General features: G+C 48.4%; 2 protein-coding genes across 4 annotated transcripts in view; one reads left to right on the forward strand and one right to left on the reverse strand.

Moving 5' to 3' along the window:
* Sez6l (seizure related 6 homolog like) overlaps positions 1-15,404 on the reverse strand; it is a 168,499-nt gene that overhangs the window by 26,723 nt on the left and 126,372 nt on the right. For all 3 annotated transcript variants that reach the window (XM_028765400.1, XM_028765399.1, XM_028765401.1), the window contains exon 10: positions 593-789. In XM_028765400.1, coding sequence (XP_028621233.1) covers positions 593-789 — 197 coding nt within the window. The remainder of the gene's footprint in view (positions 1-592; positions 790-15,404) is intronic.
* Positions 8,350-9,851, forward strand: LOC114619574 (coiled-coil domain-containing protein 121-like). The gene has a single exon (XM_028765398.1). It carries the CDS (start codon positions 8,350-8,352, stop codon positions 9,643-9,645), a length of 1,296 nt encoding a protein of 431 aa, XP_028621231.1. The 3' UTR covers positions 9,646-9,851.

Below are 15,404 nucleotides of genomic sequence, written 5' to 3' on the forward strand. Positions count from 1 at the left end.
GGTGTGGCCTCGTTGGAGTGGGTGTGGCCTCGTTGGAGTGGGTGTGGCCTCGTTGGAGTGGGTGTGGCCTTATTGGAGTGGGTGTGGCCTCGTTGGAGTAGGTGTGTCACTGTGGATGTGAGCTTTAATACCCTCATCCTAGCTGCCTGGAAGTCAGTCTTCTGCTAGCAGCCTTCAGATGAAGATGTAGAACTCTCAGCTCCTCCTGCACCATGCCTGCCTGGATGATAATGGACTGAACCTCTGAACCTGTAAGCCAGCCCCAATGAAATGTTGTCCTTATGAGAGTTATCTTGGTCATGGCTTCTGTTCACAGCAGTAGAACCCCAACTGAGACACTCAGTATTTCCACTTTACACACGTGAGGAGATGCTCAGAGTGGCTCACTGACTCTGAGAAGGTCACACAGCCTTCCACCATGGTGCTAGGACATAAACCCTGGTCCTCATAACTAGAGAGCCTACCCTCCTAAAACCACACATGACAACCATGCTGGCGCAGTAACAGAGTCAGCATCCACACAGATGTACCCACGGGAAACCACCGTGCATTTCCTCCGACACAAACGAGACTGAAGGGTTGGGATACCTACCTATATAGTTCATGATAAATCCCTGGCCCTTGCCAAAGATGAGGCCGGCAGGGTCCGAGTGGAACTGGATGGTGAGGTCCGGTGTGGACGAGTACAGCTTCTGAGGACTGCTGTTGCCGAAGTATTGGCCCAGGACATGAGGCACAACCTCATCGCCGTCATAGATGGTCAAGATGTCACTGTTGCTCAGGTTCAGGCTTGATGGGCAGAGAGAAGAGGAGGGGTCACTGGAGGTTCCCATCTGTCTGTCTGTCTGTCTGCATAAACACCGCGTCACCTTTTCAGGGACACAGAATTCCTTCAGACATGCACTGTGTAAGGCTGCAGGCTAGGACGCAGGGCTGGAAAGGCCTAGACAGCAAATGGGACCAGGACACACTACTCCCTCCCATAAACATGACAGGCAGATCTGTAGGCGGATGGGTTCTAGAAGAAACCTTTATAAAATGGCTCTCCCCAGCTGGGTCTGTGAAGCCAAATCCTGTACAGTAATGGCCTGGCTTCACTATCCCATTAACAACACAGTTTGACGGTGCAGTGGAGTGTTGGGCATGGGGCTGTGTGCTGGGCATGTGCCATGGTCTTTCTTCTTTGACGCAGAAGATGCTGAGCAGAGGTGGTGAGGTCACCTGACGTTCCTGTGGTTCTCCAGGCCCTGCTGACCATAGCCTGCCTGTTCATAGGAGAAAGGTGAACTGCTTCTTATTATTCCTCAGAATCAACAGAATTCTCCCTTGTGATGAGCAGTGAGGTGAATGCATCTACAGGACAAGGCTTTGTCACTGACATTACAGACCGAGGTGGAGATTACTGATACACAAGGCAGGTTCAAGCCCAGCCTGCTCAGTCTGTCTGATCCTAGCCCACTTGTACCTTCCAAAATCACCAGACCTAGCCAGTCTCACATCTTGTGCATCAGCCAGTTTCATGAGCCCCTCCTGTGCCTTTCCCAACCTACAGGCTCCGGCCTGCTAGCACATCCTGTACACCAGCCTACGCTGCTGGGTTCACCTCACCCTATTTCTCCCTGACTCCCCCCCCTCCCCCAGTTTCCTGGCACCATATCCAACCTCCGGACCTAGCAAGGGTCATACTTCCTGTGCTCCAGTTCCTTCTGGTACATCACTGGGTGCTAGCCTACCCATGCCACATTCAATTTCAAATGTAGCCCAAGTCACACATCCTGTGCACTGGTCCAGTCTGGTGAGTCTCAAAGACTCTAGGAAGCTTGCACTCCACCCAGCCTCTAACCTAGATTGAAATGGGGTGTATATTTGTGCTCCTGTGCAGCCTGGTGACATCCAGGAATGTTACATGTCCACACAATCCTCAAGTCTTAAGACTAACTTTGGTCTCACAGTTCATATGCACAGTATGTGCCCAAGGCCCCACCCGTGCCATCCTTAATTCCCTGACAGAACTCAGGTGCCAATGCCTAAATAGATTCCCACCCTTGGTCCCATTGCATGCTTTCTTGGTCACTTCTTAATTGGAATCATCCCCTTTCCTCCAATCAAAATTGCCCCTGAGCAACTGAAGGAGTTTCTTACCTGCTACTCATGACGGACTGATTGAAATCAATCAAGCTTGGATGACAGCAGAAACCAAAATCAAAAACCCACAAGCAAACCCCAAACCAAGCTTGCTACCACAGAAGCTGCCTAAAATCTCACATCAGACATATAACTGATCATGAAAGTCTATATGTCCAGGTCTTATCACAAAACCCGAACAATATGAAGGATCAGAACAGTATGTTACAATCACACCCCACCCCTCGAAAACCCATCAAAGACTAGTTCTCTAATAAGAATTACCTAGATAAACTCTAGGACATAGAATTTACAAGAACGATTATGAAATTCATCAAAGATCGCAAAGGATTTAGACAAAGCAAACAGCTCAATGAATTTAGAGATGAGAAATGAATAATGTGATAGCCTGGGGAAAGCACAATGAATGATGATGAAAACAATTTAGGATTTAAAACTCAAATCAAATAAAGAGACAGAAATACTGAAGAGAGCTCAAACCAAAGTAAGGATGTATTTGAAAAACCCAGTAACCTAATTAGAGGCGCAACAGAGAGACTTATAGGTGGAATGGAACAATCAGAAAGAATATCAGGACTGGAAGATAAAGTAGAGATAGGAGACAGGCACAAAATATTTACAAATTTAAAAACACTCAAAAGAATTATGAAGGAAATTCAAGACACTGGGAAAGCACAAAATCTTGGAATTATAGGCATAGATGAAGGAGAATTCCAGAACAATGACACAGATGACATCTTTAACTACATCACAGAAGAAAACTTCCCCAAACTAAGGAAAGATACTTCCATACAGATACAAGAGACACAGAGAACATCAAAGAGATGGAACCAGAAAAGAAACTCTCCATAGCACAGCACTAAAAATACAAAACACAGAGAGGGTACTGGAAACTGCAAGAGGGAAATCACAAGTCACATATAAAGGGAAACCCAGAATAACAGCTGATTCCTCAACGGGAACATTAAAAGCCAGAATGCCCTGGTACTTCAAGTTCTCAAAGATTGCAGATGCCAACCTAGGCTACTATATCTAGCAAAGCCATTTGACAGCTGAAGGAGAAAAGAAAAAAAGCTTTCCAAAATGATAGGAACAGGCAAAAATAACTCACGTCCACTGAACCAACCTCTACAGTGAAGAGTGGAAGTAATTATTTAGATCTAACAGAGAAGTAAACATAGCCAAGACAGTATAGAAAAGAAATAAAAGTATAATTATTGAAATATAAAATAGGACTAAGAGCACACACACACTCTCACACACACATACACTCACACACACAGAAAGACACACAAACACTTACATACAATACTCACACTCACACATACAACATACTCACAAACATACTGACACACACTCACACATTCACATACACACATGAATACACACACTCACACACATGAACACACACTCACACATACTCACATACATGTACATACACTCACATACACAGAAAGACACACACTTGCACACACACACAATACTCACACACATACTCACACATACACATGCACACACACGTACACACAAGCAGAGGCAGGATCAACACTTCAACACATACCATTCTTTTATCCCCCCTCTCTCTCCAACTATGTAGCCCTAGCTGGCCTCAAACTCACAAAGGTCTGTCTGTCTCTGCCTCCAGAGTAATAGGATTAAAGGTGCCTCCACACCCAGCACCATATACATTTCAATAATAACTTTAAATGCTAATGGCCTCAACTCTCTAATCAAAAGGCACAGGCCGCCCAAGTGAATTAGGAAACAAATACATCTACAAGAAACCCAACTTGCCTTCAAAGGTAAGAACCACCTTAAAGTGTAAGGGTAAAAAAAAAAAATTACTCCAAGCAAATGGTACCAGGTGATATATGTCTTAGAACAGACTGCACCAGACCAAACGGTTCCAAGTGGGGTTTATTCAGGAGATAGGGCAAAGATGGGGGGGAGGGAAAGAAGAGGAAGAAGAAAGAGAAGAGAGAAAAGAGTAGAGAAGTAGAGGCCAGCCATGAGCACATGGAAAGAGTGGGGGGAGGGGAAAAGGGGTGAGGGGACAGAAAGAAGCAAGAGGCAAGAGAGAGCAAGAGATCAAGAGAGAGAGATGAGGGGGCAAGCAGCCCCTTTTATAGAGGGCCAGGCCTACCTGGCTGTTGCCAGGTAACTGTGGGGAGGAGCATACCTGGCTGATACCAGGTAACTGTGGAGGTGGAGTTCAGACAGAATGCTAACACCAGGGAAATAAGCAAATGCTGCCATCTTATGAAATAGGATTCAGTCTAAAATAAACCAGATTAGGTAGAGAAGGATGCTTTGTTTTGTTAAGGAGAATTAACCAAAAGGACATTACAATCCTAAACATATACACATTTAATTTCACAAAAGGACTACTATTGGACTTAAAGACACAGGTTCACTCCAACTCAGTAATTAATACCCGACTCTCTTCAATAGGCAGGTTATCTGAACAACAACAAAAAATATACAGAGAAACATCAGCATGCAGTGACATCATACATTGTACGAAGCTAACTGTTATCTACAGAGTAGTGTTCCACCGAAACCCCAAAGAACATATGTTCATTTATCGGGCAATGGAAGCTTCTCTAACGGACACCACATCCCGGAATAGAAAACAAGATCCTTACAAATAGAGGGAAAATGGAAATAATCTGCGTACTCTGACCACAGTGCTATGACGTCGACAACAAATAACTCTCTCGTACTGTGAAAACTCATGGAGATTAAACAACGCATTAATGAGTGATTAGCGGGGTTGAAGAAGAAATCGAGAAAGAAAATTAAAAAAATCACAGAATCAAACGAGATCGAAGGCCACAATGAAGCGTCTGAGGCACATCAAAAATGGTCTCAGGAGGGAAGGTTTTACCTCTAAGTGCTTATGTTAAAAAAAAAAAAATCAGAAAGAGCATGAGTAAATGATGGAGCTGAAGAATCTGGAAAGATGGGAACAAACCACACCCAAATCCAGGAGATGGACCATATAATAAAAATCAGAGCGGAAATCAATAAAATAGAAAGAAAGAAAACAGTACAAAGAATCAACGAATTTAGGAGTTGGTTCTTTGAGAAGATAAACAAGATTGAGAGACCCTTCCCCAACTAGCTAAAAGAGGGAGAGGACCCAAATGAATAGTATCAGAAACGAGCTGGTGAACATTGTATCAGACAACAAAGAAATTCAAAATACTATGAGAGAATCCATTAAAGGTTAGAAAACACATCAAGAAATGAATGAATTTCTGGGTTCATCCGAACTACAGAAGTTAAGCCGAAAAGAGATCAACTACGATCAAGTTGGCTTAATCATAGAGATGTGCGGATGGCCCCACCTACAGAGATCAATAAATGTAATAAATCATACCAAGGGGAGAAATACCAAATGCCCACCATAGAATCAGAAAAGACCTTTGACAAAATCCAACACACCTTAGTGATGGATATCCTAGAAATAGATAAATGCTGTGTATAACAAACCCACTGGGACCCCAATGGAAGAGCTAGGGGAAAGACTGAAGGAGCTGAAGGGGATTGCAACCCCATATGAAGAACAATATCAATTAACCAGACCACCCAGAGCTTCCAGGGACTAAACCACCTACCAAAGAGTACACATGGAGGGACCCATGGCTCCAGATACATATGTAGCAGAGGATGACCTCATCTGGCATCAATGGGAGGGCAGGCCCTTGGTCCTGTGGAGGCTTGATGTCCCAGTGTAGGGGGGTGGTGAAGTGGGAGTGGGTGGAGGAGCACCCTCCATGGGCAAAGGGGAGGGAGACAAGGGGAATGGGATGGGGGTTTGTGGAGGGGAAACAGGGAAGGGGGATATCATTTGAAATGTATGAATGAAAGGATTAATAAAAAAAAAACCCACAAGTAACACCATCCTAAATGGAGAAAAATAATCTCTAATAATCCAACTAAAACCAGTAATGAGCTAAGAATGTCTGCTGTGCCACTCTTTAAGCACTGGAAACACTATCCACCGCAATAAGGATAACAGAAGGAAATTAAAGGGATACAATTAGCAACAAATTATCTCTATTTCCAGACCATACACAGTATACACAAGAGATCACAAAACGGTTATCTGTCAGATAAACCTCTAGAAACGGAAAGAAACGAATGCTTTCAGCAAAGTGGCAGGATACAGAACCAAGTCATGGAGTCAGCAGCCTTCTGTATGCTGATAATTAAAAAAACTGATCGTGGAAACACTCCCATTCACAACCGCTTCAAAATGTCTAGGAATAAACCTAAGCAAGACATTGAAGAGCTTCTAAGTCTCTGCAAAAGGAGACTGGAAAGTCACTAGAAAATGAAGAGAAATTCTGTGACCCCTCTACCAAAAGAAACGTACGGATTTCCTGCCATTTCACACAAAAATACCCACAACGATCTTCACAGGAATAGAAACTAAAGTTCTAAAATTTATGTGGCACCACACAGACACCCTCCCCACCTGCTACCCCCACAGCTAAAGCAGTCCTGAGCTAAAAGAACAGTCCTGGAGAGATCACCATTCCAGGTCTAAACTGAGACCTGGCGGGTGGTTGATGACCGGAGGGGAAGGTCAGAGGTCACAGAAGCCTGTACTTACATCCGTTGCTGAAAGACAGTATCCCAGGTTCCTTCCTCTTCTCTCTCTCTCTCTCTCTCTCTCTCTCTCTCTCTCTCTCTCTCTCTCGATCAGGTCTCACTGGGTAGCCGTGGAAGCAGCTCTAGAAGTCAGGCTGGCCTCAAACTCACAGGGATCTATCTGCCAGCCTATGCTAGCACCTCCCAGTGCTGGACTAAAGGTATCTGTTGAGTCCTTCCCTTCCCTGCAGCTTCTTCTTTTGGTCTTTCACTCTTTCTTCACCCCCACCCCCTTTTCACATTTCCTGGGCACGAGTTGCTGTCTGCACCCACAGCAGACACATAGCAGGGCTGAACTGAGACCCAAGCTCGGGAACAGGGCAAGAGATGAGGTCATCGGTGGCACACAGACCATCAGCTATGCACGGCCTATCCCAGAAGCCTCCTCCCGAGTCTCCAGACAGATGGACACGTCTCCCTGCTTCCTCCTGCTCCCGTGGGTCTCCTGGCCAGGAAGCACTGAAACCTCCTGTCCCACAAGTCAAGTACTCTCTTCCCGGGAAGGGGGGGTTCCTCAACTGTCCTTCCCAGCAGGAGAGCCAGCCAGCCACAGTGGCCGTGCTTTGGGGGAGGGGTCCTCCGCTCTGCGCAGCTGCTGTTTGTGGGAGGTTTTCCTCCATGTCCTTTCCTAGGCCGTTCGCTCCACACTCGGGGCCTTCTCAACACTACCTGCGGCACTGTGGTGGCTGTGCTGGATACAATTTTGAGGCGGCTCTCCTTTCCTGAGAAACAGGTAGCTGGTGCTGCAAGCCCCACCCTTCCCATCAGGAGGACGCTCATGCCACAGGGAACCCAGACTGCGCCCAAACTCTACACTGAGAAGCAAAGCCAAGAGCCTGGAGCCTCCAGGCCCTCAGTACCTTCTCTCCCTTCCTTCCAGCCTGCACAGTGTAGGCTATGGTGCAAAAGGTCTTCCGGACAGGACTAAGAAAGGCGGCATGCTCTCCACCATAGGCGCCAAGCCTCTGAAACTTTTCCTACTTTGCTGAACACAAACTCCAAGCCCAGGGTCTATCCAGGCTCTGACTTCACACCCTCTACAGGCTCCACCCTCCCAATCTCCACAGTCCCTGCCTACCACCTGGCAGGTCTCCTTTTTCCTCTCCCAGAACCCCCTCCTGGCAGGTCCGGCCCTCTTTCCTACAGGCCCCGCCCTATAGAACCCCCTCATTACAGGACCCTCCATCGAGCCCCACCCCTCAGGCTCCGCCCCCTATCTGGCCCGCCCTCTCCTGCAGCCCTCCCTCCTGCTAGCTGGTGACTCCCTCGCTTCCTGAAATCCTCTTACTTGACCTTAGCAGGCCAAAGAATTAGACTCCCAGAACATTCCACATTCTGAGCCATCATTGTGCAGAGAACCCATTTGGTTCCAGGACTTGGACAAAGAGAGTCAGCAGTGTTGGAGTTGGGACAATGTAGGGGCAGTGGTGGCTCAGGGACGAGGATGATGGCCGGCTGGGACTATTGTAGTCTGCAGAAGGTGCTGGGCATCTGGTAGTGGAATCTGTGAAGAGCAGCACCCTGCCTTCAGGAGGTGAAAGGACTATGGATTCCCAGGGTCAAAGTTACCCAAACTGGAAGACTTGGGGCAGGCGAGCTACCATCTTTGCCCAGAGAGAAGGAGCCAAGCCTTCAATATCCGTTCCACTCCCTGCTCAGCAGGAAGAGACTTTTCCCCTGACACCCGGATACAGGACTCTCCTGAGCAGGAAAAGGGCCTTGTGTGACTTCAGGGTGAGATGGCCAGAACTAGTCCTCAGGGAAGAGGAGGGACAGGATTCATCCTATTTAGGACTCCCTCCTCTCGACAGAAAACCCACAGACATAAGCTCCTGCTCCTCAGGGGTTAGCATCAGTCTCAAAAATCAGGAGAGCAGCCACAGTGAGTTCTGGGAATCTCCAGAACTCACTGGCCTTTCGGAGGCTCCCCACGTAACCATCCTCAACAGCTATCTGAAACCGGAGTCAATGACGCGGCTGGAGAAGAAGGTGAGGAGAAGGACCCTGGTGGCCATGAACCAGATGGAACAGGAGAAGGAAGCTGCTAAGTTGCGGAGGGCGCTGTTGCTGAGGGACACCAGGGAGCTCCAGGATGAAAAGGCTTACGAGGAAGCAGAAAACAAGCCCTTCTTGGAATACCTGACGAAGAAAAACCAGGAAACCCAGGAGAAGTATGACTCCCTGTGGAAAGACTATATCCAGCAGTGTCATGAGATCAAGGACAGGAGGCGAGAGCTGGTCTCTACCTTCACCTCACACACGGGAGACCTCCAGAAGCAGCTGAAGGAGAACAAGAAGCTGGGGGCCAGCTTGAAGAAGAAGCTGAAGGCCCTGGAGCCCATTGCACGCATAAAGGAGAGCCAGGACTGGGAGATAGAAGCCTTAGAGTTGGAGAAAGCAAGCATAGTCGCCGACATCCCCTTCGTGGACCGAGAGGCACACTTTCAGTTCCTGAAGGAGAAAGCCGCCTTGGAGAAGCAAGTGGAGGATCTGAACCTTCTGGAGTCTGGAGAGGAAATCACCAGGGAGCTGAAGAAGAAGACCAAAGCCTGGGACACCGCGGCCAAACAGGCTCACGAGGACTTCTGCCGCGAAGTCAATGCTCACTATAGGCAGCTGCGAACACTGCTCCGGCAGCTGGATCGGGAATTCTGCAAGCTGGAGGCCAGGAGGGAGAAGCTGGAACGGCGAAAACAGCGGTGGAAAGAGCAGCAGTGGTACCTGGAGGCTGTGACCCGGGGGAGGGAACGCCTGCAGCGGCGGGAGCACCGCCGGCAGCAGAAGGAGCACCCAGCACTGGGCCGTCTATTAAGCGCCAGGTCGAAAGCCAATCCTAAGTAATGGCTGCCATGTCCCAGGAAGCAGACTGGAGCTGAAGCTGGGGCACTACACAAAGAATGGTGATGCTATCTGATAATGCAGAGGACAGAAGCAGCAGGGGACAGAGGGCTGAGTTTCTCAGAGGGGCAGAGGGGTCCTGGGCTGGCCTGTCCCTCAGGCTTGGCTCCCACACAGCAGCCCGAAGGGCTATCCTAACCGAAAGCTCCGCGGCACGGGGAAGCTTTGTTCTTCAGAAGCCACACCTTCCGTGCTCCCTGTTGCATTGTAGACTTCGGTGCTCACTTCCTGCTCTAGTGTGGCCTTGACGACGACAGGGTGCATTTTGTAACGGGCACCTTGCACACAGTCAGCCCATCTCACAGTAGGAGCATCGGTGTCTTAGGTGGGTGCGGGGTGGCATTTGGGGAACTGGGTTCTTTGCGTTTGTGTGTGGCTGAGGCTGGATTGTTTAGAGAGCTGTGGGTCGTGATGTAGACCATTTGGGCCGTGTGCTCCTGTGTGACAAAATACAGCCAGCTCTCTGAGTCCTGGGCGTGGCTCCAGGCAAAAAGCCTCAGCCTTACATTGTATAATTTTAACTTTTACTTAGCTATAACATGAACTCATTTAAAACTGTGCTAAAAATTAATTGCTGAATGTACCTTTGGCTTACAGAGTTAACGTGCACGTGAAATGTTCTGTTCTTGAGCAACATTATTGAAAAACAAAATCTACCTGTGATTATTCAAAATAAAAGTCTGTTTATCGTTACCCAAGCACACAGCTCTTTCTTTTTTATGTAGAATAAACCTTGGGGGATGCAAAATGAAAGCTGCTTGCACACTCGAAGGCTTGGCTACTCCATGTAGATCACAGAGGAATAAAGGAAGGAAGCCAGCCTGAACTCCTACCTGGAGCTATGAGGTGACCGTGAAGTCCAAGTCAGGCAGGACTGGCCAGTCTCCACCTGCTCACTTGAGCCTCACCCAGCTCTTGCAGAAGCAATAGATGTCTGATGCCTGTGGTGCTTGGAGCTCAAGAGGGTCTACCTGGCTCTCTCATGATTCTTATTGAGCGAGCACCTACTGTGTGCAGGGGAAGGTGGCATCTCCACAAATTCAACATAGTAGGACTCTGGGGGCTCCTGGCTACTTGGAAATGTTTAGGGGACAGGAATCCAGGACCTACATCCTGAGACAAAAATCAAAGCAGACAGCCGTGATTGGGAGAGACTGCCTTGGGGTGGGGAGGAGAAAACTGGTGGACATGTGGAAGACTGACTAGAATTTCCCCAAAGCTGCTACTGAGCTAAGTCTTCACGAGGTGCTGCAGGGTGAGGTACTGCTCGGTATCACATGACCTGCCAGCCTGCGACAACCTTATTTGTGACTATTCAAATAATGTGAAAAGCCTATTTGTGATTATTCAAAATAAAACATGACGGTAAGGGTCAGAGGGCACAGGCAAGGGTCAGAAGGTACAGACAGTGGGAAGGAAGGTGGAAATAGGGGGTGTGACAGGGAAGGATTTTTAGATCAAAGTTTCACTTCGCTGTCCATCTCGCTGGGCACAGGACACCTGGAGGGTTTAAGAGGGAGTGGCACATTGGCTTCCCTAGCCAGAGGCCACGAGGTCCAGCAGGTAGCCATGTCCTTGTGTTTGAAGCTGATGGACAATTGCCCCCCCCCCATCTCCTACCAATTTCCTTAGGTAGTGTCTACCACTGTGTGTGCTGGGTTCAGTGGTCAGAGTTGAGCAGCAAAGAACCAAATGCCAGTAAGTAGCACCTTTCCATGGCCTCTGCATCAGCTCCTGCCTCCAGGTTCCTGCCCTGCTTAAGTTGCTGTCCCAGGCTTCCTTCTGTGATGAACAACAATGTGGAAGTGTAAGCTGAATTAACCCTTCCTCCCCAACTGGCTTTTGGTCATGGTCTTTCGCCACCGGCAATAGTAATCCAAACTAAGGCGGGACCCTAACTCTGGATTTTCCCGTTTCAGCATTGGAAGGGGCCCCTATTACCTGGCCCTATGGGAGCCTATAGGAGCCAAGTTTTCCCAGAGATTGTTCCAGCACTTTCCTTGGGCTCACATCTCCACTTTTCTTGGTCCTGAAAGTTACTGGCTAACCGACACGTTGAGTACCCTGCACACTGCATGAACCGAATCTTCAAGTCTTGTCCAACTTGGCCTTGCCCCAAGCATGTCAGAGCATGCCCAGGCCAGAGCACCCAGTCCTACTGGACAGCTACAAACAATCCCTGATACCACACCAAGCTTCAGAGAAACAATGCTTCCCGTGACAGGATAAGTGTTCACACTGCTTCCCACATTGGAGGACTGTTTCCACTTTGCAGGCAGGGCAACTGGAGGTCAATCAGAAGAAGCCACGTATGCAGGCCCCAGGAGACCTAGGGCTCAAGGCAAGTCTGTCTGTCTGTCTGTCTGTCTGTCCTGAGCCTGGCATCTTTTTTCTTTCTCTTTCTCTTCCAAGACAGAGTTTCCCTGTGTAGCCCTGGTTGTCCTAGAACTTGCTCTGTAGACCAGGCTGGCCTTGAACTCAAGCAGCCTCTGCTTTCCAAATGCTGAGATTAAAGGCATGTGCCACCACTGCCCAGCTGAGCCTGGGCTCTTAACTTTCAGATTACACCATTCTCTGAGAAAATGGCAGGTTTGCGTCTCCAAGAAGTGTGGTATGGGACACCTGGAGTGTCAGAAAATGGGATCGAACAAGCCACACCACGGGGAACAGTCTCACTGTCTGCAATGGCGGTATCCCCAATTCCCACATAGTCACAAACACAATGCAATCTGCTCAGATGTCAGTGTTGTCTGCTCTCTGGGGACACCTGTATTACCTTAGCTCATCTATTTTATATTCCTCGGTGGTGATTAACTTTGTTTCATGGATTGCTGTTAAGAGTACCTAACAGAGCCAGTTTCAACCCTGTTAGTTGGGGGCGCCTTTATTTTGGCAAGTAAGCCATCTGTGCTGTGTTTTGGAAGTATTTTAGAGGCACTCTGAAAGATAGGAAAGGGGGTGGGAGTGGGGAGGGGCTGGTATGGAGCCCGGATATGGGGAGAAGGTGGTAGATGAGGCTTGTCTCTATGCGGCTGGAGTTTGCCTTCCGCAGTGTACACAGGGAGAAATGCTGAGCCAACGGCCCTGTCTTCTTTTATCCCTTCCAGACAAGTGTGGGACCCATACATAGATATCCTGCCCCTGAAAGGTTGTCCAAGAGGCATTTGCAAACTGATTTAGGCAGGCAAACATATGGAAGAATGCCGAAGCTTATGCCCTTATTTAAATATGAATTATATACACGCAGACGCATGACTCATCCGTCAAATGGCTAATTTCGGTGGAGAGGCAAAGCCCATTTATAGGCAGCTTTAGGGCACTCGACAATCAGCTGGCAGTGGGACTGGGTTATAAAAATAATAAAACGCAGCCCACACAGGGCAGCCCACTTGCTTAGTCCGTGATCCAGTGAGGTCCAGGGTTGGGTCTCGGCCACTTTCTGTTTTGTCAAACAAGGTCCCAGATCCGCCTCTGGGCTTCCACAATGCGTTAGTTGGCTGTGATCACATTCTGATAAGAAGCTACTTAAGGGAGCATGGGTTTGTGGGTGTGGTTTTGCCTCCCAAGTTAAGAAGAGACACAGTCCATCTTGACCAGGAAGCATGGCAGTACAAACTCAAATCATTCGGTCACACTGCATCTGCACTCAGGAAGTAGAGCGTGGACAGGAAGTGGAGCTGATCATAAAAATCTCAAAACTCGACCCCTTTTCCCCAGCGACTAATTTTCTCTGGGTAGGCTCCACTTCCTAAAGCCTCCACAATATCTACCTAGTCAGGAACTAGGTAATCAAATACACAGATCCGCGGAGGCCACTTAATAACCACTCCATAGCGTTCCATCCCCGATGGCCATAGGATGTCCATGGTCATCTCTGCTCAAAATGCACTCAATCCAACGCCAAAAGTCGCCAGGGCCTTTAGCTGTGAGCTAAAGTCAAAAGTCAAAAGGCAAATTCTGTATGTCTGCCTCACGATGGCAGAATGAGTGTGTTATGAGTGTGTTATTCCAAATAGCAGGAGGGAAGGCAAGGCAAGGCAAAAAAAAAAAAAAAAGAAAAAAGAAAAAAGAAAAAAGAAAAACAACCTCAGACCAGAGTAAGACAAACCTAGCTGGGGAAACCCCAAACCCTTCAGCTTCTTGTCAGGCATCCGGGACTCATGATGGAATAAATGCTTGGGTATCCTCTTCTCTCTGGTTCTACCGCCTGTAGCTCTCACATCCTCTCTTGGTTTGCCTCTTCTCTGTGTCTGCACCTTTCCTTGGCGGATGCCCCACGGTCTTTGCACTTCCAGTGTCCTGCAGTCTCCTTCATGGCTGGGCGTCTTCCTCTTCATAGTTTCATGCACTCGCCTCTTGGGCTCTCTTTGTAGAGACTCTGACCCTGCCTCACGTGACCCTGCCTCACGTGACCCTGCCTCACGTGACTGGGCTTCAGTGGCTGTTGGGAATCCTGGCACAAGCCTGCAGGGTTCCCTTCACTACGAGGAATCTCTTCAGGCCATTCTTAGTTCAGGCTCGTTTTAAAAGGCATTCCCATGATCACAAACCGGAGCCTTCACCATGGGCGCTTCCCTCCAGTGCCTGTCCTGTTATCCTGTGTGGAACCGGTGGTTTCTGAAAGGCCCGATCCTTTCAACAGCTCCAAACCTCACAAGCTTCCTGTCACTCTGCTCAACTTATGTTCTTTCTCACTGTAGACCCAGACGGCAGCCGTGAGCCTCTGCCGTGCCTAGAGCCCGCCATGCTTGATTCCGGCCTCACTCAACTTCTCAGGTCGCAGGGGACATGCAGCTAGGTTCTTTACTCTCATGCTACACAGGTGAGCTCTAGCTGGGTATCCATGGAGAGCTTTCTTATTCCCGGCGCTAGCTGGTTTTATGTCAACTTGATACAAGTTAGAGTTATCCAAAAGGAAGGAACCTCAATTGAGAAAAACGCCTCCATACAACTAGGCTGTAAACATGCCTGTAGAGCATTTTCTTAATTAGTGATTGATAGGGAAGAGTGCAGCCCATTGTGGGCGGGGTCAGCCAATTGTGGGTGTGGCCAACCTATTGTGGGAGTGGCCATCCCTGGGCTGGGGTCCTTGGTTCTATAAGAAAGCAGACTGAGCAAGCCATGGGGAGCAAGCCAGTAAGCACCACCCCTCCACGGCCTCTGCATCAGCTCCTGCCTCCAGGTCCCTGCTCTGTTTGAGTTCCTGTCCTGACTTCCTTCAGTGATGAACAGTGATGTGGAAGTGTAAGCCAAATAAACCTTTTCTCCCTAACTTGCTTTGGTCCTGGTGTTTCATCCCAGCAATAGAAACCCCAAGACAGAAATTGGCACCAGGATAATGGGGTGTTGCTATGACAGATCTGACCATGTGTTTTGGGAAGAGTTGAGGAAGAACTTTGGAACTTTGGGCTAGAAGAGGCACTGAGTGTTGAGAGCTCTGTGGGATACTCTGTGGGAATTCGGAAGATGAGAATCTTGTGAGCCCTGTAGACAACGCAGGCCTGGCTTGTGAGGTTTCAGAGGGAAGGAAAGACTTTTACCGGGTGTCTTGTGTGAAAAATCTGTGGTGTCCGGCTAGCTGGAGCTTGATTAATGAGAGACAAGAAACAATAAAGTTAAAACTTTGTTTCGATAGGACAATGGATACTACCCAGCTGGGGTTGAAGAATCAGCTGCCGTGAAGAAGAGACCAGCATCACTGA

This window comes from Grammomys surdaster, unplaced genomic scaffold (genome assembly GCF_004785775.1).
Source record: "Grammomys surdaster isolate TR1022 unplaced genomic scaffold, NIH_TR_1.0 164, whole genome shotgun sequence".
Lineage (NCBI taxonomy): Eukaryota > Metazoa > Chordata > Mammalia > Rodentia > Muridae > Grammomys > Grammomys surdaster.